The sequence below is a fragment of the Lathamus discolor genome, chromosome Z (assembly GCF_037157495.1).
Source record: "Lathamus discolor isolate bLatDis1 chromosome Z, bLatDis1.hap1, whole genome shotgun sequence".
Lineage (NCBI taxonomy): Eukaryota > Metazoa > Chordata > Aves > Psittaciformes > Psittacidae > Lathamus > Lathamus discolor.
Window position 1 is genome coordinate 102,500,710 of NC_088909.1, and position 25,235 is coordinate 102,525,944.

Consider the following 25,235-nt stretch of genomic DNA (forward strand, 5'->3'; position numbering starts at 1 on the left):
TGATTTTCCTCTATAGCTTTGCAGGAAGTCTTTGGTAGAACCAGAAACAGCAATGAGCTCATTTGCACATCAATAGGAATCCTCAGCAGAGAAAATACCTCTGCTTTTTACATAGCACTTAGCCCTGCCAGGCTCAAGGTGAGTCTCCCTTCCCACCAGACTGGATTTCCCTACTATATGATGTATCCCCACAGGCAGCCTTTGTCCTGGGAAGCAGGATGGACCAGATGAGTCTCGGAAGATCCTTGAACCTTGTATTTGTGATTCATTACCACTCTGCTTCTGTGGTGTGCGTGCCCCTGCTGTGGAGGACTTGTTTGTGTTGCCCTTGTATCTGGAGGCCACATGAGCCAAGCACCCTTCTGTGCTACACAGCAAAAAGTAGTATCTTGCCTTAAGACTTCATACCGCAGTTGAAAGAGGGTACAAGGGATTTCAGTTCTTCCTTGCTGTCAGTACAAAAAGTCCTAGAGGATCAAAAACTAACTGGCTGTGCCGGATTTGGTACACAAGAGGAGTTTAGAAGACACCTTCAGTATAGGGAACGGTTTCAGTGAGGCAGCACATCCTGATAAAACCTGCACATGGAGCAGGTAACCTTTGGGCCAGCGTCAAGTTGGTCACTACTGCTTGGCATTAGCTCATCATGAGACCTCAGGGCATTGAAAACCTGCTATAACATAACTTAGACTATGACCAGGCTGCCTCATAGCCACATCGGTACTTTCTTCCTGCTGGCTGGTTTGATGCAAAACCCAGAGGTATAACAGGAAACTTTCTTATCAACTTCCAAGTGGTTTATATCAAAAACTCCACCAGGGAGGACCCACTTTGCAGCTCGGACGTATTCAACCCCAGGAACCCTTGACTGAGCCTGCTCCGAGGTGTGCATTGGCAGTCATTTTGCAAACAGAAGCTGCACGCCAGCTTGGAGAAGAAGCTCACTGCTTTGCCACTGTCTGCTTTGCTGCTGTACTTGGGGCATGAGAGCTCCTGACTGATGGGAAGGGAGATGGGAAACCAGCCAGAAAAAACTCAGCCATGAGGAAAATTCCTGGCTGACTCTTATTGCACTTTGCTTCTTTGGGCCTAACAGTGAGAGCACAACAGGGCTGTTCAAATGGTTTCTTCTCCATCATTCATATGTATGGCAGAGGCTGTATGTTTAAACAAAGTGTGCACTAGAGTCATACCTGATAGACCCCAGACAAGCCAGCCTTTCCCCACAGGCTGCATACTCCAGACTGGGGAAAGACAAACAGCAACGCTGATGCGGAGGAAAAGGCAGAACTTCCACTTCAAATGAAAAAAACCCGAACACTGGTTGTGTTTCTGCAGTGTGTATATTCTTCAGAGCATTTCCTCGATACCACTTCTGCAACACCAACAAAGCCCTTTCTCTTTCTGGTTTATAAAGCCTTAGTGGCACACAGTGCGGTGCTCAGCAAGACTTGGCAGCTGCCTGTGCTTACACCCCAACGGCATGAAAGCGTCCGTTGTCTTCAGCTTCTTCCTGGCTTTCCTGGACCCAGGTGAGTTTTCCACTGAGACCTGTGGGGCTATGAGACATGGAAGGGGTCTGGGAATGGGCGCTCTGTGCATGGATCTGTTCTTCCCTTTGAACCATGTGAACTCCTCATCTGGGGGTATTTGCACTGCAGAGAGGTGGCCATGGGCTCGCTAATCCATGCCTGGGGTTGTGTCACATTTTAGACACTGTATGTCCTTCAGCTCTGCTCCAGAAGAGCACTGATGTCTTGGAGATCTTGTGTCATACCTGCCACCCCATGTAGATATCACAGTCACTGCAAGGTACCTGGGTTTATGGAACTGACACATGCCCTTGGATCCCACTGAGCGTTGAGTCAGGGACGACATGCTGTTATTTTCTTTGATAAACACTTTATTCCTTTCTACGTGGTTTTTGCCTGATATTCTGGTCTGCTTAAGATGCTCCAGGTGGCAGACGATAAACTGGTCTCCCCCAGTGCTTACAAAAGATACGTCATTCCCCAGTTTGAAAATATAGTGAGTACCCACTGGCAGCCTCTTGATCCCCAGAGCTTCAGGTGTCCCTGCTCACAGCAAAGAGAGGATTTGGGGCCCTGGAATCCAGGGACACCTGAATGCCTGCGATGACAGCAGGTGGGGATGCTCTCCTTAGCAACCCCAGGAAAACCAAGCAAACATCATTGTACAGCAGACAGTTGAGGCTGGATTGGCAGTGGTGGTTAATGTAAATATCCCAAAATGACCTTCTTCACTTGCCCGAATTCGGGTTCATGCTAGAACAAGTGATAATATAAATAATAAAAGGAGAACCCACGAGTTGAGCAATTGAACAGAGGAAATAAGGGAAGAGGAATATGAGAAGTGCTGATTAAATGCTGAAGCAAAGCATTCTGATGAAAGGGGGAGCGAGATCCCTCATGACTGCCACCAGAAATGTGTCCTCTTTCTTTCCCCAGGGACTTCCCTTCAGTGTGAGGTTTGTCACAGCATAGGAAAAAGCTGCTTTGGCCCCATGAAAACCTGCAATGGTGGTGATGATACCTGCGGCATCATTCTGCACGAGGTCATAATAGGTAGGTGAGACATCCACTGTGGCTGTGCGCCAGTGAAGCTTTTGGAGTTGGGTTGGGAAAAGTGTCTCTCCCCACCTCTGTAACTGGCTTTATGGTGAGTCTTTGGGTGAGCTGCTCGTTTTCCTTTTCACTGAGAGAGGACCCAGGGATTGTGATGGTCTGGGATGGAAAAAGCTCTCTATTCCTCTATCTCAAGCAGCAGTTTCCTACTGGGTTCTTAATTGTGGAGGGGAGGACCGAGGCAGCATACTGAGAGGAAACATGGTCTTTTAGTTCTGGCTAATGTAAATGGTTTGGTTGGGAGTCTGGACCATGAGGGACATGAGGCTGCTGGCATCTAGCATTGAGGGTGCACTGGCCATGGGTGAAGGAAGAAATTGCACTGCATCTGGCTCCCTTCCTTGAACAGGGAAGGGGACACCAGGCAGTTATCTGGCATCACCAGGGCTGAGCTATCACCTTGTCCCCATGGTTGATAAGCCAAAGATGAGTGCTGAGCACTGAGATAACTGCACAATTGGTTATGTTAGTGGCACAGTTTTAGTCATTGCTGATCCTCAGTGATGTGACTGTTGGCTTTTAGACTGAAGTTGGCTCATATCCTACCAGCTTTGGTGCTGGCAGCTCCAGTGCATATCCTTCTTTTGCTTGTGCAAAGCCACTCTTCATCCTTGAAGTGCTGGAGGGGCCTCAGTAGACTCAGTGTAACTGTTCTACTGTCCATTACACTTTTTGGGTTTGGTTGATCGGGAGGACTAGATCTGCCTGGGTCAGGATGCTTGTGGCTATGATGGACTTTGTGCTCCTGTCCATGAAGAAGCATGGTTCAGAGGCATATGTGTCACCCCGTAAGCTCTGTGGCTAGGATATCCTGGCTAAGGAGAACATCTGTGACAAAACCACCTGTGAGGGGTCATGCTCTCCTCCTGACTTTAAGCACAATGTGGAGAAGGAGAAATTCCTCACTAGTGTCTCAGATGTGATGGCACCTTCGTTCCTCTGAGGGGATCACCAAAGCCACCGGTGCTGCTTTTTGGGGAACCTCTGCTGTCCACAGACACCTCTCAGGCCCGAGGCCAGCTGCCTAGCAGTTGCTGCTGCAGGAGCTAATGGGCGAGGAAGCGAGTTACCTTGTGGTTAATGTCTTGCTGCCTGCCTCTTCGTTACAGGGGGGATGGCAATCCCATCGTCCATCAAGTCCTGCCTGCCATCCAGCATGTGCCACCTTGGCCCTATCACCATGAACTATGGGAAGGTAAAAGCAAGGAGCCACTTGGCTTGCTGCACAGGCGATGACTGTCGAACCATCTCTGTCTCATGTAAGCTATCTTTTTCCTTATACCCTGTTCCCTCTCTGTCTGTCCTGGCCTGAGGTGAGGCCTTCCAAGCTAAGCCATCACCGGTTTTATTCCTCTCCTGCTCTCACTAAAACCAGTTACAGTCCATCTCTTTCCTTCCAGTGCCACCAGAGGACAACGTGCCCAATGGATACCAGTGTCCTGCATGCTACAGCGTGGACTCCTTTCAGTGTGGTAATGAAATCGTGAACTGCACTGGATCTGAAACCCAGTGTGTTGACCTTGCTGGGTTAATGAATTCTGGTAACTACCTTTTTTTTTTGGGGTGGGGGGAGTATTTCACCTTTTTGGTTAAACGGGTGAAACCAGCCTACTGGGATGAAGCATCACAGAGAAATAAAAACGGGCAAAAAAAGTGAAGGAAAAACTATAGGACGAGGTACAGAACTGACACAGAACATTCTTAAAGCTGATAAAAGGGCAGGGGTGCTTTTCTCTTCCTCCTTCTCCATCATGCATGGATAACTGTTGGGATTCCTCATAGCATGGCATAACTGACGTCAAGGGCAGCACTGGACTCCCGAAGCAATCTGATATACTGGTATGTGATAAATCTGACCAGCACCCTAAACCTGCTGGCCCTAGCTAAGATGCATGAGGATGAATCTGTGTCTCAGCCCGCTGCCTACTTAGTGGAGGTTCAGGTGAATCTAATACAGAGCCACCGGCTTTCTCATGAGGTGACACTGGCCACTGGGGACAAGACACTGTTATAGTGGTGCCTGTGCCCTTAGAGAGCCAGGGACAAGTGCCTCCCCATGAACGCTGCATGGGGTACCCGAAGATCCTGCAAGGGAACTCCAGCCTTTGAACAACTGGGGTCAGCAGCAGCACATAGCGCTCTCCTTCAGAAATACTTCTCCTACCTCAGGAGCTGTAATTAGAGAGAGGAAAGTAGACAGCAAGTTCCACGGTTACTCCCCCTGCTGCAGATAAAAGATTTCATGTCAGTCCCACCATGCTCCAGCAGGCAGGAAAAATAACGTGGAAATGAAGAACAGTGGCAGCTGCTGTAGGAATAGACTGGAAAAAATGATCTTGTGCATGGTTGACAATATTGCTAGGTGATGATATGATGCCTGAAGGTCTTTGCTATACACTTTATTGATGTGTTGTCCAAACCCTGAATTAGAAGGTGTTTCACAGAGACAACATGAAGGAAAACAATAATTTTCTTAGTCACAGCATGGAAATAGAGTGGTGCAATTAAATCAGTGTACCACTGAAATAAAACACGCTCCTAACTTGTCTTGACTTGATTGATTGGCCGCTGTGAATAGAGGAGATGTGTGCAGTGTGATTAGCTGTGCAGAGGAAGCAGCAGCATAGGGAAACAAAGGAAGGTGAGGATCTAATGAAGCACCCTTATGCATTACTGGTATTTGAGATAAAAATGTCCATCGGAATATTCCAGACTTCCATATCCTGTGCAGCAGGGAAACATGATCAATGTGAGCAAAAGCTAGCAATGGAAGCAAGGATATCTGAACAGGGAGTTAAGCACCCAGCACCTTCTCAGGTCTTTCTTTCAGGCAGATGCTTCAGTGTTGGTAAAGGATAAGCTGAGGCTCCAGTCACTCCCTCAGAAGACATGTGAGAGGCGTTTCTCCATTGGTTTGGCACAGACAAGAATGGGTTGGTGGGTTTGGAGCCAACTGGGCATAAAGAATGGGCAGTTCTTGGAGTGGAAATGGGGACCTCATTGGTCAGGGATGGAATGACTACGGAAACTGGCTCCCTAATGCATGGTATGTACTTCTCATGTGCAGGTGGCCTGTCTCTGAAAGCTGCCATGAAGGGCTGCACCACCATTTCTGAATGCAGTATTGTAGGAGATGGAAAAAACAATCTGGGGATGATGGACATAAAGTTAAGGCGGTTCCAATGCAAACAAGCTGCTGTTTTGGCCAGAGTGAGTTCTGGGGTTGCCCCTCCGGGCTCCCTCTTCCTTCCTGTCCTGTCAGGGTTCATCTTGGAGACGGTACTTTTCTGACTCTCACCGGTACTGGGTTAAGCAAAGACCATGAGAGACTCCAGCAGCAGTGTGCACAGAGTCCTGTTTGTGGCTTCACCTGTGTGGGGTGTTCATTTTCAGATCAGCTCTCCTATAATTTCACAGAATAAAGACAGTGCTTACATTTCTTTTGTTTCCTCATTGATTTAGTCTGAATGAAATCTTCACAGGTTCAGTTGTGGCTGGCTTCATGCTACATTCTCTGAGCGCTTTGTCCACACACTATATGGGTTGCCCATACACTGCACAGGCAATGGAAGCTCTCAAGGCAGCCTTAGAGTCTGCATCTTCTATCTCATGGTAAACGATAAGTTTCAAAGCCACTTTTCCAGGCTCTGAAAAGGGTTGGAGGTTTCTTCCTGAGAGATTCATTCTGGTTAGAGAGAAAGCTTGCCCGTTTTTTCCTTCCTTGTATCCCATTTGTCCATGCTAGGAGGAGTCTCTCAGGTCAGAGGGATGTTTGTGGCCTCTGAGCAGCCCTTACGTAGTCTCTATTTCAGAGAAGAGTCAGTGACCCTTTGCTACAAGCAGACATGCTGAGGAAGTTGGGGCTGTTCAGCCTGGAGAAGAGAAGGCTGGGTGGAGACCTCATAGCAGCCTTCCAGTACCTGAAGGGGCCTATAGGGGTGCTGGGGAGGGACTCTTCATTAGGGACTGTAGTGACAGGACAAGGGGTAATGGGTTAAAACTGAAACAGGGGAAGTTTAGATTGGATATAAGGAGGAAGTTCTTTACTGTTAGGGTGGTGAGGCACTGGATTCGGTTGCCCAGGGAAGTCGTGAATGCTCCATCCCTGGTGGTGTTCAAGGATGAGTTAGACAGAGCCTTGAATGATATGGTTTAGTGTGAGGTGTCCCTGCCCATGGCAGGGGAGTTGGAACTGGATGATCTTGAGGTCCTTTCCAATCCCAACTATTCTGTGATTCTATGATTCTATGACTGCTCCTGGCAGCAGCCTTTGTTCTTGTGACTGTTCTTGCCTTACCAGACACTCTCCCGTCCTATCTATAGCTTTCGTGATTACCTGGAATAAATGCTTACCTTAGGAAGGCTTAATTTCATACAACAAGCAGTTTTCTATGGTCACACGCTGTTGGGAAGTCCAAGTAACAGGAAGCTTTACACCAATGCCTATTTCCTTTCTGTAGGCCAAACTACACCTATGGCTGGCATAGCCTCCCTCTTCTACATTCACCACCACCTGGCTATTATGCTTCAGCCGTCACTCACCTGAATGGGTCTCCTTAGGTTAGTCCCACACAAAGGTACTGAAGAAAATCACCACATCTCTGTACCTTGGATGTAGTATGGGCTGTGGGCAAAACAATGAAGCAGTGGGAGCTCTGGGAGATGCTGCGGTGTATGCTGTGGGAGAGGTGTTAGCTAACTTCAGTGTTTCACTATACATCTATCCTCAAATGAGTGGCCCATCTTTGGAGCAGACTAAAGGATTATAAAGTAAATTACGTGATAGTGTCTGTCCTTCATAGCCCTGGACCACAGTGCAAATATGAAGTGCTTTGAACATGGAGGTACAGTGATCAAGCAACACAATTTTACCTCCTGGTTCAATGTTGTGGCAGAAAGCACTACGGAAAGCCTTGTCTGCTTAAAGCAGACCATAAAACCATCATCAGTGGTGAGATGACTACACCTACACACGTATGTGTGAATATATATGCGATCAGATTTTAACTTGTAGCATAGAGACTGAATATTCTTGTAATTTCTGTCTCCCCCAGACATTCTCTCCTTCCCAAACAGACTGGAACTTTTTTTTCCTCTTATTCCCAAGGATTTCCCATTGTCTGTTATAATAGAGGGGTGTGCGTCTGAGAAAGAAGGTTAATTTTCAGGGTGGGGAGTGAACTGATAATACAGATTTAATACAGGGAAAAGACTCTTGTTAAGCTCAGTTAATTATTTGCAGAGGCTGTGCAATTACAGTTAGAGAGGGAATACAGCTCCCCCTTCATGGTGTAGCAATGGACTGATACTGCAGTGACCCACTCGTTCAGCATATTTCCAGATCTGATAACACCCTGGAATTAAAAAAATCCTCTATCTCTGCAAGTACATTATCCCTGAACACATCTCCTGCACGTTCATGCAGAACATTACATTACTGTCAGTGGCACCCCCATGGCAGATCTTGATCCGCTTCGATAGCTCAACACTTCACTTTCTGTTTGTTCCACTTTGACCTGTGATGTTATCGGGACAGAAAAGCTAAATGGGTTTGTTCAACCTAGTCAAGACTTGGGTGAGACATGTCCAGAGAGCCATAGTGCTGGGGCGGTGTTTGGGGGAGGACAAGGACAGCAGACAGCAATGTTTCTGGCAGAGTTTTGCAGCAAGGAACTCAGTTTTGACCTCTAACTCGATGTCGTGGCAAACAAAGCTGTTGCAATCTGCATTTGTGTAAATGGAGGAGTGATGAGTGGAAGCAGCCTTGCATCTTTATTACTGGTACACTGCTGCTTGGTCCTGTTCCAGCATCCGTATCTTTAAAGGCTGTTAAAAATGGAAATTGTGAAGTAAAACGCCTTACAGTGAAAGTCTTCAGAGCATAAACCTGTGATTTTACTGAAGGGAAGACAGAGAGGTGGCTTGTTTACAGGCTATAAACACACTTCCATGGAAATTATTAGCTCTTAAAGGACTCTTTCATGAGAATGCAGCAGAAAACTGACAAATTCAAAGGAGAAGTGACACTACCACTGTGCACAGACTGCAGCCATGACAGCAAAGCGGTCACCAGCTTTTGATGTCTATTTTAGCATGAAGGCCTCTCAGAAGTGGATAGCTGCAGACAGGTCACAGGCAGCTCAGGCAGAGCTGATAGAAACATGACAGACTGGGATATGGAGGAAGGTGATGAGCTGGTGAGCACTTCTGATCTCAGGTCTGGCTGCTGGGGAGGAGAGATGGTGCTGGAGTGTGTTGAGATAAAAACAACACTGAAGACAGAATAAAACCTGGTGGCGCCAATTTAGAAACAGAAATCAAACAATGGGATCTTGGTTTCTTGAGCAAGGAGCGATGAATGAGCAACGCTTGCTTCTAAGCATCTGCAGGGTGTGAACACCAGAGGAGGGTCATCTCCAGCGATTCCCTGAGGTCAACATGGGATGTCCCACTGCTTGCAGGGTTTAGATGAGGATAAGCCACAAGGAGCAGCCCTTAGGTTGCAGGCATGCTGGGGAGGAGCAAGGAGACATGTGGCCAAAACTCATCACAGTAAGTGGAGGGAAGTCTGCTGACTTTAATGAGCTGTGAACCAGGCCTTAGACATCAAACTAGGTTGTTTCCATCTGCAGTTTCTCCTTTTAATATATACAAACACTACTCCCACACAGACGCACACACACAGACACGTAAATACCAGATCCTCCCTTAGATCTTGCAGATACTTCAGCTACCAGGCATGTGAGATGCGGATGCTCGCAGCCCTTGATGGCTGGGTGCTGCCTTCCTCACCCACAATACCCACCGTGTCAACAGCAGCTTTGATCTCCCCACTGCATAGCAATGAGGACTCAGACCACTGTCTTCTCTCCCCAGACAGTGGAAAAATTAGCCCTTTCCTGCCATCCCTTCTCTCTCCTCTGAAGTCTCGGTTCATTCCCAAAATGCAGGAGGCCTGGTGGCAGCCATAAAATCTGTTGTTGATCCCAGACAGGGAGATGGACCTGCAGGAATTTTGCCCAACAGGCTGGTGATTTTGTAGGGTGGAGGGAAAGTGAGGATTTGAGCTGTCATTTGGTGGACACAGCCCTGCGGTTGGACTGGGGAGGAGCAGAGCAGGCGAAGCTGGGGAGAAGGGCAGCCACACACCATGCAAGGCAAATCTTATCTGATATTAAGACCCCTTGGCTCCTGTGCTTCCCAGCGTATCTGGTGTGAGGAATGGTTTTCCTTCTACTTCTCAGGAAGCATTCCAGCCCCCACCAGTTTCACACCAGGATTTTGGAACACTCGGACACAGTTTATCTGGCCAGAGCATGGCCTGGTCTTGTATTTACAAAGGAATGCAAAGTTATTGCTGTGTTTCTTTTATCGAACCCCCTATAACAGACCAGGGCTTTTATAAGAAAGTTTGTCCAGCACCCTGGGCCCCCAGGTCCAGTAGGCATTTTGGGGATTACACTTCTTCAAAGGCAAAATGAAGACAACAGAAGGATTGCAAGAAGCAATCCTTCTTGCAGACAGGAAGAACGTATGTCCTGCTTCATAGCAGAGACTAAGTTTTCCCACTTCTTTCAGGAAAGGACAGCAGGACAGAGGCCATCTGCCTAAATGTGGAATTCTGCAGTGGGTAGGTGTCTCCGTCCAAGCATGTTGTCAAACTCCTGGGGTGACTGAGTCAATATAGTCCCTGGAGAGCTGGTTCTCTGTTCTAATTACTCTGCAGGTTCCTATTTGTACTGGGTAGGCCCACCACTGACAGAGGCCATTCCACTCTTGGCACACAATCTCAGGCAGGATCCCATGAGGATCCCATCCCAGGGTCCTGTCTTTCCCTTTGGAGAAGGAAAAGACATGGAGCACAGTCAGCAAATGCACCACTGCACTAAGGTAAGGATTAAGCTAACCTTCTGTCAAAAGCTGCATGGTCTCATCTTTAACTCCTTGGATATCTCTGCCGGATCAAAGCCTGCTTTTCCCAAACCTGCACGCGTATTTCCCCTTCCCTGGACTGCATATTGTGCATTTGTGTCCCATTTCTATTGCCACCTGGAACAAACATTTCTCCCCCTCATACATATCCAGACTGTGATAGACCATCTTTTTTTGACTCATCAGAGCTGTCATGCAGAGGAATGAATGAAAATAAAAGTCACCCCTCCACCTATTTTGGAATCACCTAACAAGTCACTCCAATCAAACCATACCTTTAAGATTTACCAGTTACTAAGACCAGAGCTGATGTGCAAGTCAGTGCTGGGACTGGTTGATAATTGGTTGCTGCCACTCTAGACAGAGTTTTTCTGTGTATAGGATATTGCAGGTCACAGCGAGGGAAAGTCTCCTTCCATGGTTCACTGCCTTCCTTCCACAGTCACACCTCATGTGTGATTCCACCTCCAGGGAGCAAGTGCTTGGGCCTCCTGCCCAGTGCTGTTGCAGTGACAAATTCAGATTTTTCTGCTCCAGAAGAATCAAGTAGGAAATGTCAGATCATGGCACACGTTTTGCAAGTAGGTTTCTGCTGGAGACCTCCTCGGATGGTGTGGACTGTGTTATTGCTGCTCCCTATTCCCTCCCCACAAGCCTAAGGCAGAGCTGAGCACAATATATGATGTATACCCTGTGGTGCTGCTGCCTGCTGGCAGAAGATCACTTATATCCTGCCTATCAAAGCAGTGCAAGTATAGCCAGAGAATACATGAAAACAACTGGTAACTGATTTCCAAAGGATTAGCTGGTTGTAGGTATTGGGCCCTACGCAGGTTGAAAGGAGCAGCGAGTTTACAGGTCTAGGACACCACACAGCCTGTTATGGCCCCCAGATGAGGACCCATCTTGTAGGGTTTGTTGGATCCAAATTTTGGAAGTATCTTCTCCCAGCCTAAGCAAAATGTCTGTCTGGAAGCTTCGATTCAGTGGGGGAGCTTGCTCAAGCTGTAGGCACTGATTCCCCTCTGGAGAGGTGGGAGCTTTAGCAGGTAGTGTTGCAGGATGCTGATCTATAGTACCAGTGTGAGGCTCAGGTTATGCTTAGGAAGTCAGGCTTCTAATATGTGCTTAAGTTCCCTTACAATGTGTCTGTAAAATGATGGATTAAAGATATTTTAATAGATTGATTTACCCCTTCCTTTTTCTTTACTGTGTTGCTGGGTCCCTGGCTGGGTACTCACACGCACTGACAGTGGTGGATGCACAGTGCTGCTGGCCAGAAGTCTCTGAGAACTGTGACTCAGTTGGTCTCCTTGGTCTAAGACTGTCTCTGTGGTTTGATTTATCTGCCTTGTGGTCTCAGATCTTTATGGTTCATTCAAGAAATCTGCAGACACAAGAGTGGGAAACTCTTCTTCCCCTGAAGTGGGAGCTGAGGTCCTCAGTGTTCGCATGATGGCAAGAGGGACGCTGTAATAAATTCATTACAGTGTTATAAGATTCATTAGACTGTGGGAACTGACCATATTGGAAATTGCACACCAGGGTAGCTATAAGCTGCCAAAACTACTAACATGTACCACATGCCATGAATGGTCCCAGGCTGAATGCACATAGTGCTCATGACATTAATGACCAGCAGGAAATACAAAAGCCATGTGCTGTAGATCTGGTGATTAACCAATGTCTTTCCTGATTTCCAGCTTCTCTTCCCTCTAGTTTTGTGTAGAAACTCCTGCCTGTGGGCTCTGTTTACACTGGCTGGGGGGAAAGGTTAAAAGGTAAGCTGTAACAGATAGCTGTGGAAGCTCCTGGCTTGCATCTAGATAGCTGAAGTTCAGTCGCTGCAGAGAACCCAACCAGCCTGGACCAGACACAAATTGTGCATCTTTGTATGTCTTTCTCACTCATTTTTCATGAAGAATTATTCTGGTGTTTCATGGCTGGGGAAGCTACAAGTATGGTGACCCACACTGTCCCTACAGAGACTCCCTTGCTGTTCAGAGTAGTCCCTAGCAGAAAAGGGGAAGGACTGACAGGGGATCAGAAGTTACTGGGCTCTGTGGGGCACATTCCTGGTACATACCCATCCTCTCCCGGGCCTCCACCCATGCTGACACACTGGTTGTGGCAGTTCCTCTCTCCACAGCCCATCTGGGCCACATGAGGAACTGCTCAGAGCTCCATTGTCTGCAGTTTACAAGAAGATGGTGTGTGCCTGGTGGTCTGCAGGGCCTGCTGGAACACTGTGGCTATTTCTAGCACAGGCTCTTCCTTCCCTAACATCTACAGATCCTGCTGCTTCTCTCCCAGCTCTGGAGCAAACCTACTGAGGTTGAGAGGCACTGCTGCAGAACCAGCAAACCCACATCAGCTCAGCTTGTCAGCTCTCTGATGCCTCACCACAACCCATGGGAAAGAGCTAGAGCAAGGAAGGATGGTTTAAAACCCATGCAGTTAAGCTGGCATACGGTTTCTAATTGAAACCAACCCCAACTCTTCTATGATTCTATGAAATGGGAGCTGACTGGCAGCTCAAGATGGGGAAATAAGGGGCAGGACACTAAGAAAAACAGGGAAGAGAAAAGTAGATTATTTTCTTTTCTCTCTGAGAAGATGCAATTCTTTTGTTATTGTTGGCAACTCTATGGGAGGGTTCATCCCTCCGTTTCTTGTCCTGTTTTGTATCAGCACCTCCCTACCTACGTGTTTTTTAGCTGACTGCAACCAGGAGTACAGCTTTCTCAAGGAGAATTCTCTGGGAGGACACAGGTCAGCACCAGATCCACCTTTACCCCTTTGTGCTTTGGCTTTTGGGTTTCAAAAATAGCTGGAGTTCTTCACTGAGACATGAGGACCACAGGGAATCTCAAAGAAAAAAACTGAGCTTTGATACCCTGAACTGGAGTATTCTCCTCCTAGCTATTATGTAGCTAGGCCTTATTTACAGAAGTGAAAATGAGTAAAATAACGGAAATAAATTTTGCTGCCAGGGGCAAAAGCATGACATAAATCTGGAAAAAGTCAAAATTTCAAACAAAAAAAAAAAAAAACAAACAACAAACAAACAACAGCCTGACATCTACAATATTTTCTGATGTGGACTAAGCAGTTGGCAGATCTTGGTGCCACATGCTAAGGGTGCTAAAGGTCCCTTCCCTCTTCTTCTGCTTTTTCTTATTGTGCCCTGGATTAGCACAGTGAACAACTGTAATGGTAACTGCAGAAGATGCAGAAGGAGTAGCTTTCTGACATCAATTTGGCTATCTCCTCTTCCAGCAATTCAGAGTTGCTTTTCAAATGCCAAGTGTTGAACACCTTCAGGAAAACACATAGTCACCCATAAAAGCAGAGATGGGGGAACCTCACTCATCATCAGAAACCACAGCCTTTTGCAGTGCTGCAAGCTGCAGCTCCTCTGGATTCACTGGTTTTCTCTGGAGCTTCTCCAGAGAGCCGCCAGCCATGGAAAACAGAGCTTCTAGGGAATCAAGTGGGCTCCCAAACAGGGTCACACAGCACCTCCACCTCTCTTGGACCCCCATGGAGATAAATACCCCAGCCCAGCGCCAACTCAGTTACTCATGAGCAAGGTGATTGCCATTTCTCTCAGCCTCGTCCTTTCCTGCTTAGGAGCACACACTATTTAGCAGTTTTTCAGCCTAGATTTTATTATTGTGCTTCTTTTTCTCCCTCTCCCTCTTTGGTCTTGCTGGTAATTACTCACACTTGGTTAAAGCTGGCTTGAAAGGGACTTTAATGTGCCCAACAGATTTGTCACAGGTTTCAGAAAGCATGACCTCGCACGTCTGCTGTATTCTGAATGGATTCCTATTGAATCTGCTCACTACACTGTGCTAAATTAGTGTGTGAAATACATTGTAGTGCTATTTGCCAGTATTTCAAAACCTAATTACCCAGGGAAACAAAGCTTTGCATTTACTCTTTCTCCTCTAGCTGTCTCCCATTTCCCCCCTATGTCACCAAAACGCTTTTGAAACCATATCTTTCATCTGATAAGACAACTCAAGGTTTGGATTTGCTCACAGTTTAGCGAAAACTGGCAGCTGGATAGAGCAGGAAGATCCATGTTAATGCTGCTCGCTGCTCCCTCCCCACAAGCCAAAGGCAGAGTTCAGCACTATATATGATGTATATACCCTGTGGAGCTGCTGCCTGTTGGCCAAGGACCACTTATACCCTGGCTAACAAAGCAATGCAAACTTAGCTCCAAGCCAGCCAACCATAGCACAGGACCCAGATCTCCAGCTGTACTAGTAGCTGAGAGTATCATGGTGGAGGAGGTTGGAAAGGGAACTGTAAGAAAACATATTATTAACTCCATCAGTTACAGAACAACTTATTTTTAATAGTGTCTTTTCCCCAGAAGGCCAGGAGTATTTTCCTTCTTTTCTCCACTTCCAGACATGATTCTCACGTTTTTAGCAGCTCCATCAGCTCTGAATTCTTGGACACCGCATTCGATGCGTGCAGCATGATGCCAGGAGCAGTCATAGGCTGCAGAGAAAAGCCGTGAAAGTGGAGAAGCTGCTGCTTGACATGAGCTGTAATTAATACATATATGAGGAGTGGAGGCAGAGGAGGAAGCTGGCTTCTACAGAAGTGCTATAAATGTCCCCTCCGTTACTGGAGTTGATCCCCGCTTCCTTTTTCTGTTGTTTCTGGCTCCCATTGTAATCACTGCTTATCCACAGCAAAGCAGGAGATGGGCGGAAAACCAGAGGCTTAGCAAGAGGACAGTGGAAATGTTTTGAAAGGATAACATTGTGACCCTCCTGGGCATTGGATGCTGAGCTACTTTGAATAACTGCTTGCCAAACTGAATGGCAATCAATCAGTTTGGGAAATGTGCTCCAGCTCTTCATGCTTGGGAAACTGGGAAATGATTTTCCTTTATTTGGGAAGGAAATAATCACTTGCACACCCTTGGGAGATTACACTTATTTCCTATTGAGGGCATCCTACCTAGGTCTAAACTGACAGCCAGAGAAGTGATGGGGGTAGGTGTGTGTGTTTGGGCACAAGCTAGGCACAGGTGACACATTTGATTAGGGTGGTGCCTGGAAAAGGTCCAGCAGGAGCATCTTGAATAGCTGCCGCTCTGCATCTCCATATAGGTTGTCCACTGAAAGTTTGGCTCCTGATTGCCAACAGGTATCTGGGGGCTGGTAGCTGTTGCGGGGGTAACAGTTGTTCTATGCATCCTCAAACAGGTAAACCAGGCAGGATCATAGAATCATAGAATAGTTAGGGTTGGAAAGGACCTTAAGATCATCTAGTTCCAACCCCCACTGCTGCGGGCAGGGACACCTCACACTAAACCACATCATCCAAGGCTCTGTCTAACTCGTCCTTGAACACCAACAGGGATGGAGCATTCACAACTTCCCTGGGCAACCCATTCCAGTGCCTCACCACCCGTACAGTAAAGAATTTCTTCCTTATATCCAAACTAAACTTCCCCTGTTTAAGTTTTAACCCGTTACCCCTTGTCCTGTCACTACAGTCCCTGACAAAGGGTCCCTCCCCAGCATCCCTATAGGCCCCCTTCAGGTACTGGAAGGCTGCTATGTGGTCCCCACGCAGCCTTCTCTTCTCCAGGCTGAACAGCCCCAACTTTCTCAGCCTGTCTTCATACGGGAGGTGCTCCAGCCCCCTGATCATCCTCGTGGCCTCCTCTGGACTTGTTCCAACAGTTCCATGTCCTTTTTATGTTGAGGACACCAGAACTGCACACAATGCTCCAGGTGAGGTCTCACAAGAGCAGAGTAGAGGGGCAGGATCACCTCCTTCGACCTGCTGGTCACGCTCCTTTTGATGCAACCCAGGACACGGTTGGCTTTCTGGGCTGCGAGTGCACACCGAAGCCGGCTCATGTTCATTTTCTCATCGACCAACACCCCCAAGTCCTTCTCTGCAGGGCTGCTCTGAATCTCTTCTCTGCCCAACCTGTAGCTGTGCCTGGGATTGCTCTGACCCAGGTGTAGGACCTTGCACTTGTCGTGGTTGAACTTCATAAGGCTGGCATCAGCCCACCTCACAAGCGTTTCAGGGTCCCTCTGGATGGCATCCCTTCCCTCCAGTGTATCAACCGGACCACACAGCTTGGTGTCATCGGCAAACTTGCTGGGGGCGCACTCAATCCCACTGTCCATGTCAGCGATGAAGATGTTAAACAAGACCGGTCCCAACACCAATCCCTGAGGGACACCACTCATTACTGGTCTCCAGCTGGGCATCGAGCCATTGACCACAACTCTTTACTTGCAGCCACCCAGCCAGTTCTTGTGTAGGGCTCACTCAGGTCTTTGAAGTCACTGTCTGGAGAGGTTTTCTCAGCTATGAGAGTGCCTGAAAATGAATCTTGGATTTCTGACAGCTTCTCTCATGCTACACTTGAAATACTGTTATAGGCAAAGATGAGAACATTATATTCACACAGAACTAAAACTTAATTAAAATCTTAACCTAATCAAGACATAATGAAGTTATTACTAGTTGCAACAATTAGTTGCAATAATACTAACACTTATCCAGATTAATACATAAAAGCCTCCTTAATAATAATACTCGTAAAAACCTTACAAAACTTACTGATATCTAATCCTCCTCTCCCATGCTGTCCTCACCTCCTGATGTCTCTCTCAGTCTTGTAGTTGGTGGCACTGGTCTTTCCAAGCAGAGAGGTGGTGGGCTGTCTGTGCGAGCCATCAGTGTCCTGTGTTGTCCACCAGGAGAAGCACAATGTTTGTGGTGGCTGCCACTTCCTCCTCTGGCCTGAAGCCTGTTTGTGGCTGTTTCTGTGTTTTTTTCTCACCACATTCTCTTTCCTTCCCGATGGTTTCCAGGAAAAGTTTGGAAGTTCCACAACAGCTTTCCCCAGCCTCAATTCACAGAAAGGGCAATTCCTTATTATGCAGTGATTACTGTCATTTTACCATACATGGCATCGTAGAGATAAAGCTAGAGCAGATTATGCAGAAGTTACTTGACCATAAACAATTGTTACAGTAAACTACCACCAGCTCAGGTCAAGATAAGCCTTGAGAAACCCCAAGATGCTAAAACCTGTTTCTTTCACTAACAATTTCAAGAATTGTATTTATTGGGCCAAATCAGTACTTTGACAGATACAGACCTTCAAATCTTATTGTACCCTTCTTTTGGCTGCAAGAAGAAGGCCCCAAACACAAAAAGCCATTATGCATAGGGACCACAAGACCCTGTTTGGTGAGTCTATGAGATCTGTGTTCAGAAGTGGTCATGTTAGAGTTGCTCCTGCTCACCAGTCCCAGAAGCGTAATGGAGTTGTGTCACTCATGACTTGCACATCACTGCTAATTTTCTCAGGTGAAAGTCTCACCACTGCAGGGTTGTACTAGGAACTGGTGGGATTTTCTTTACCAGGATGCAAGGGGTTTTTGTCTATTCCTGGTTCTCTTCATTATCTTTCCCCCCCACCCCTTGTTTGGTCTGCTGAGGTTGTACTGTCTCTGGGACAAGGACTATATTCTTTACTCGATTCCTTCTTCTTTCTCCGACACACGTTTCTGGCTTTGTCTGTGACACTTAAGTCTCAGAGATGCCTGGGGAGAATCAATGTAGCTGATATTTCTGCAAGGGTTTTTATAATGATCAGTGCTTGCAAGCTTCCCCTTGGGAATGATGAGCCGAGACTCAAGGGTCTTCTCAGTCCCAGAAAGAAGTTTTCCCTCTCTGCTAACATGAAAAAATAAGCCAGATGCAATTTGTTGTTTTCCTAAATGCACTTTTCCTGCGCTTGTGTACACTACTAGGCCTACTGCAACTGGTGGTTCAGCTTGGAGATGCTGAGGATCCCTGAGAGGGTCAGTGTGTACAAGCATTTCCCCAGGGTGTCAGTCCTGTTCCAAGGGCAGCAGAGGATGCCAGTCCCTCACAGGAGTGGTTTCCCGAAGGCAGGAGTGCTGCTGCCACCTCTTGGAGCTTGGAGTAAGGGATGAGCCCAGCATGAGAGGCATCATGGTGCACTGGAAGAGGCGAGTGTGTGGGAAGCACAGCGTGGTCACCCCTTCATTTTGCTCATGCTTTTCCATTGGTAAACTGTGCTCTGGTAGAAGCCAAGGATCTGAAATGAGTGTGATTTATCCAGTCTCATTCAGACCCTCAACCAGCACAGGATCCATACCAACATTTGGTTTCCAAAGGGTACTTTTTCAAGTCAGGTTTTAAAGGGTGCATGTGCTATGTCTCCCTCCAGTTTCCAGAGGCGGCTGTACAGCAGTGCCATGAATGTCACCTTTCTGAAGCTTTTACTGCCTCTGAACTGCTATTAAAATGCTTCACTGCTATATGGATTACTGTAAATGCTGTGATAAATGGAGGGATGGAAGCCAGGTTGTTTTCAAGTCACACTGAGATCTGACCTGTTCTCTGCACAATTAACATCATTACTTCTCTTCCTCCCTTTTGCTATCTCAGTTCTTAAGTGGTGCTTATCAGCATAATATCAATGTGCTATCTAGGAATGCATTAAGCAACAGCTGTTACATGTTTAGTTCTCAGCCTGCTCATGGGCGAAAATACGTGTAATTAAATAGTTTTATTTGAAATCTTCATTGCACCAAAGAAGTCCCTCCCTTGGTTTTTCACAGAAGCACACGTAGAGCTGCACTCATGGAGGAATACCAAGAGGTAGAGAGGCTGACAATGGCTTTTAGCTCTGGGGAAATTTTGCTCCACAGTGTGCGGCTGGCCTCACAGAGACTCTTCCTCTGAAACAGAAGGACAGAGGGAGGGTACCATGGTCAAACTTGTCCATGCAGGCGTAGGGTACCTAAAGTGGACCTACAATGATGCCAGAGAGGGACTCTTTATCAGGGACCGTAGTGATAGGACAAGGGGTGATGGGTTCAAACTTAAACAGGGGAAGTTTAGATTGAATATAAGGAAGAAGTTCTTTACTGTAAGGGTGGTGAGGCACTGGAATGGGTTGCTCGAGGAAGTTGTGAATGCTCCGTCGCTGGTGGTGTTCAAGGCCAAACTGGACAGAGTCTTGAGCAACATGGTCTAGTGTGAGGTATCCCTGCCATGGCAGGGGGTTAGAACTACATGATCTCAAGGTCTTTTCTAACCCAAACCGTTCTATGATTCTATGCCTATCTACTTATCGAGTTATTTTGGGAGTAATGGCTCAGGGTGGGGAAGGGAAGACTCCTTCCCTCACCACACATAACCTGGCCCAATTGGGAGCAGCACCGAATGTTAGTTGCAGTTTCTGAATGGGGAAGAGCAAAGGTTGGATTTGGAGGCGCTGGGCTCATACTCTACAAGGAGCGCAGATGTGCTCTAGTTAATCCCTGATTCTTTGTGATCTGTTCAGCAAAAGGAGTTGATGCTTCGCTGCAGTATGTAGCTGTTGGTGGTAGTCTGACAACAGCTGGACTGGCAAAAGCAGCAAACCACCCTGAGTTGCTGCTGAGGACAACTCAGGATGCACAGCAGCATGTCCAGTAGGCAAGAGGAACTCTCCGGGGTGATCCGCTCTCCTGGTCATCAAGAGGGGTGTCTGACTGACCCAGACCAGACTCAGGAGTTGGTGTCCAAACCTCTCTCCAGTACCCTTTGTACTGTGGGTCTCTCCTTGGCCAGCTAGGGGAGGCCGTTTATATTTCCTGTTCGGGTCACTACCATCTGTGAAGTTCATGGAGCTTTCCATATGTCTTTTAGTCCACACTCTAACGAATTATTTCTTTCCATCCTAAACAGATTATTCACGTGAGCTCAGGAACATCTCATGATACCCAGGACTGGCCTGTAAACATACAGACCTGTGATACTCATTTAGAGGAAATGCTGGTGAATAAGGCATAGAGGATCTGACTTTCACTGCAAAAAAATAGGACTGAAATTTGGCAACATGGGTCCTGGATCAGTTTGTGAGTCATGTCTAAATGGCACTCGACTGGGCTGAACAGGTAGAGAAGGTCCTGGTACATCTGAGTCTCCAACTGCTCTAAGGGTTAAAGCATGGGGACCTGGTGGCAAGACAGGTTGTGCTGCAGGACCCCAGCATGGATTCATTTCTTGGACAGTCCCACATGGCATGTGGTGCTGTTCTGCCTTTCCTAACCCTAAATAGGCTAGTGCAAACACAAAGTGTGGTGAGTGGCACTGCGCACCAGCTGCACAAGGCTTGGAACTGGCAGTGCGCTTGGCATGCTTAGACTCACGAGTGCCCAAAGTTGATTTCAGCTGGGCTTAGTGAGAGCTAAGCTGGCACTCGACTGGAGCCTGAAGACCACACTTGGTGGGCATCACCTGATGGGATGTTGCAGCAGCACTTGGAGGTGAAATAACGTGCCAGTAGGATGAGGCACATATGGGTCTTCCTCCAGCATCCAAAGCCACAGCAGCAAAACATGCTTCCTAGGGTGTACTGTGGCTCTTCTAGCATGCTAAACACAGAACCCATGGATTGCATACTCATCCATTTATAGCAGATGCAAAAATCTCTTTGTACATCCTCCTCGCTACAATTCACATTGGCACAGATGGCTATTGCAGCAGTACCTCCAGGCCCTGCCTGACTGTGCCAGACCTACACACATGCATTAAGAGAACTGGTCCTTGTTCCAGAGAGCTTATTATTACCAATTTGTGATACAGAGATAGCAGGCAGATCCTCTGACAAGACAAATTCTCCATCAACTGAATTTACAATAGTAAAGAAAGAAGGATGTATTTATTAATCAGGCAGGTGAAAGTATCCCAGTCGTGAAAATTGGTCCTTCACTGACCTGTGTTTTTGTGTGCAAACACGTAAGCTTTGCATATTTCTTTTTGTGGCTCAGGCTCAAATGCAAAATATGCAGGAAATCTGTGCAAATAACATCAAGGTGCTTTCCAGTCAAACTTGTCTAAATGTTTCCTAGTGCCAGCAGACCAGTTCTGCCTTGCAAACAGTGTGGCAGCCTTTGCAGCTGACTTGTGTATGTGAAATCTTGCTCCCATCTCTGCCTCTGGGCATGGTCTGGTTTCCCAGTCCATGTCAGATGTACGTGACGCAGGTCCTGGCTGGGAGGCTGCCTCGACACAGGGCTACCACGGTGTGATCTGTGATTAGCAGTAAGGCGTGAATGGTCAGGGTGACTGAGGGAGTGGCCAAGTCGCCACGGCACAAGAATTAGGGCTAGACAGGTTGGCATTTAGAATGCCCATGTCCGCATTTGCATAGGAAACTTGTTGCCACACAGTCATTTAAAGCCATCTGAGCAGCTGCCTGATAAAAATTAGAGTGCAAAGGCATGCTGACTCCAAATACTCCTCTCTGGAGTCATGAAGAGGGTCCTGGAGCCAGGAGGTTGGCCAGAAGCTGGTCTTCCCAGCTACATTGGCCAGAAGGCGCTGTGGAGGAGCGCACCTGCAGTTTTGTGAGATATTGCTGCATGCAGAACGGAGAACAGACCTTGCCCTTCTGCCTCTCCCATAGTGGGACACAGGCATGGAAGGACTGTATGGGCCTTTGGGAGGGTGGTCTTTCTCCTGGACCCCCTCCAGAGTCAAACTGTAATGGTGGGAACAGTAATTCTGGGCTCTGAGGGGCAGCATAAGAAGTATCACCTGACCTATGCCACCCAACGTGGTGGCAGGCTCAGGCGGCATCACACCCTGTTCATCCTCCCACCCATCCTCCTGTGGGACTCAAAGCAAAAGCATTCCGGTACAACTTAGAGCTCCCAGCACAGCACACAGGGTCTGGAAGCCACCATTTGTGGCCCTGTTCTTCTGCCTCCCATCGTGCTGCTGCACAAGTGGTACCAAACAGCCTGGGCATGAGGACCTCCTGCTTTCCACCCTTTCCTCAGACAGTGCCTCTCGGATCACCTTTTGTTTCCATCACAGTCTCATTTTATTGACCTGTGCTCATCTGGGGTGGTTGACACAGGAGCTGGGCCAGAAGCTGCCCTGCTGTGAAGGTCCTTGCCTGTCTGAGGCCACCCCAGGGCAGAGCTCAGAGCAGGGACCAATCCTGCAGCAGAAAGGCAGCCAAGACCTGTGTGTTGAGCTGCTGCATGTACAATGGATGATACCAATGCTGTGGAATCTCTGCAGTCTGTCTGCTTCCAGCTGGCGCTGAAGGCATCATCTCTGATGTACAAGCTCTTTGTGCCCCAGGACCTGTTGGTGGCAGCAGGACTCCAGACTTGATCTGCTGTGCTTTGAAGCTGAGCAGGTCCTAAATGCTGGGGAGCTGAGGGACTCTGCTCCAGCTCCTGAAGGAACAAGGCATCTGTAAACTTGCTGGCTCAGTCACATTTGGTGCTCCTGCTTGGATGCTCCACAACCTGGCAGGTTGGTTGGAGAGCAGGTGAGGAAGGAACATGCAAGATATTTTCCAAAGGGCCTTCATTTGCTCCCCAGTGACGAGCTGAGAAATATGTTTCATTAAAACACATTTTATTAAAAGGAAGGAGGGTGTGAGAAGGGATTGGGCCGGAGCAGGGCAGTGGGGCAGATAACTACAGTGCAATGAATGAGCCCACGGCACATTATAGTAAATCATTTGTGGAAACCGTAAAACAGTACAGTATGAATGCTGGAGAGGGAATAAAACAGCCAGCTTTGTGGCATTTTCTGTACACGGCCATTGACTGATGCTCCAGTGACTCACTGACATGGCGTTTTTCCAGATCTGATAACATCCTGGACTCTGAGCAACTCTCCTATCTATACAGATTAATACTTTTTTTCTTCTCAGGCATATTTCATGCATCTTTGTGCATAACATAGCATTGCTGTGTGTGTAATTCTTATTCTAGATCTCTATCCGCTGTTTCTATCCTTTGCTTACGTTTGCCTTGTCTTATGATCCTATCAGGTGCTGAAAGCTGAGCAGGACTGATCCGGCAGGACGGGTCACTGCTTGAAAGGGAAACCTGTGATTAAAACTGAGAGCTACAGCAAATGGTGACAGCATCTGTGGAGTGATGCACTGGTTTTAGACAGAGCTGGTTGGGTGGGATGCTGGGCACGGCTGAACCATTTTCATTACGTATTTGTGGCTATCGAAGTCAATCACAAGCTGACATTGTAGGACTCTTCTGTGGGATTTGCAGTTTTCTTCCGGGCTGTGGGTTGTCAGCAGGCAGGGAGAATTCATCGGCAGCAGGACTGCTTTCACCAAAGGATATATCGTCATTTGAAGAGATACATGGGTAGAGTTAGCTAATACGGACATATAGACAGAATACTTGGACCCTGGGTTACAGATTAGGGTCAGCCTGTTGAGACCTTCAGTGGTTATGATTTATGAACCTTGCTATCTCTGTGTTGATCAATCTTGTTATCCCGTTAGCAACAAATGCAAATTATGGGCATGTTTTTTCCTCAGTGCCAACAGTCTAGAGCAAAACATGTTTTTGTCACTGCTGGCTCATATCTTGCTCTGTGCACTTGCCCATCAGGGCAGAATGTATTCCATCAGGCTGTTGCCTACTTGTACAAGGCATTTGTAATGGATTATTTTGGCAGTGCTTCCAAACAAGTCAGAGTCCAAAACACATGGGGTAATTGTATTACAGAAATAACAAACAAGCAGAAATAAAGCTCCTGAAGAAACAGATGCTTTGCAGTCCAAGAAGATTGTTATGAAGCTAGGCATCTCTTTTCTCCCATAGCACCCTGTGATGACATACAACAAACATGCTGTATCCCACAAAATCACTGTGATTAGCGTGACATACGAGTTCCCTTTTGCTGCTTCTAAGGTGGTTGCTGATGTGGGCTTAAAAGAGATCTTGAAAGTTCAGAGGATTTTGTTAATGTCCTGAATTTAGAGACACCACCAGCATAAGGGAAGTGGTGGTTGGATGGGACATGGTAAACCCCACAGCACGTGCAAGGGAGTGAGACTGCTCCGAGGCTCCTTTTCCACAGACCACAGCTCCCACATGGATGAGGAGGAAGACTAACCAGGAGGAAGGTGTGAGCCCTCACACTGAGCACAGAAGAGGGTGCCTGATTGGGGTCCTGCAGTGCTCCCATGGCTCTGGCATTGCTTTTTCCCCCCAGGCCCTTGCTGATAGAGATGTGTGACTGTGTGTGTTGGTGCCGCATCCAAAGCTGCTGTCTCATGGTGCTGTGCAGAAGAGAAAGCACCAGAGGGGAGATGGTGCCTGCGCTGGGGAGGGGGCAGGCTCCGCTAGCTCTCTTTCTCCAGTGAATCACTAACAGCAGAGGCAATACAACATGGGATGAACAAGACAAAGTCAATTATTTACTGTCCTAAAGCAGGGCATGACTCTTCCTCATGGTGAGTGTTTAAGTGCCTTTTGTTTCTAGTCTGCTTTTAAATTATGCGTATGGTGTGCTTTCCTCCAGCTCCTGGGGGGAAGGAGAAAGAAGGCTCTGCCACAGTGCAACAAATCTCCTTCTTTTAAAGCTTTTATGCTATCTAAAATGCCACTGAATTGCGGCACAGCGGTAGGCACTACAGTGAGTGATCTGGGAATCTGAGGGAGCTGTTCTTCTGGCTTGACCTGTTGTGTGTGTGAAGGATGCCCCTACCTGCTCTTCTGACCGCTGGCCTCACTAGTGGTGAAGTGGAAGCCCTTGGCTGACCTTGGCTGTCCTGGGGCTGGAAAAGGTCACTAGCTG

The 25,235-nt window shown here is 47.5% G+C and overlaps 1 protein-coding gene across 1 annotated transcript; it reads left to right on the top strand.

The window, feature by feature from the left end:
- The first annotated feature begins 1,332 nt into the window (after positions 1 to 1,332).
- Positions 1,333 to 6,085, top strand: LOC136005070 (phospholipase A2 inhibitor gamma subunit B-like). The gene is made up of 5 exons (XM_065662193.1): positions 1,333 to 1,532; positions 2,469 to 2,585; positions 3,755 to 3,904; positions 4,046 to 4,186; positions 5,713 to 6,085. The coding sequence occupies exons 1-5, from the start codon at positions 1,484 to 1,486 to the stop codon at positions 5,934 to 5,936; spliced, it is 681 nt and encodes a 226-aa protein (XP_065518265.1). The 5' UTR covers positions 1,333 to 1,483; the 3' UTR covers positions 5,937 to 6,085.
- The last annotated feature ends 19,150 nt before the right edge of the window (positions 6,086 to 25,235 follow it).

Coding starts and splice junctions, on each gene's coding strand:
- LOC136005070 (XM_065662193.1), top strand. CDS start 1,484: ATGAAAGCGTCCGTTGTCTTCAGCTTCTTCCTGGCTTTCCTGGACCCA. Junction 1,533..2,468: donor CCTGGCTTTCCTGGACCCAG/GTGAGTTTTCCA, acceptor TTCTTTCCCCAG/GGACTTCCCTTCAGTGTGAG. Junction 2,586..3,754: donor TCTGCACGAGGTCATAATAG/GTAGGTGAGACA, acceptor TCTTCGTTACAG/GGGGGATGGCAATCCCATCG.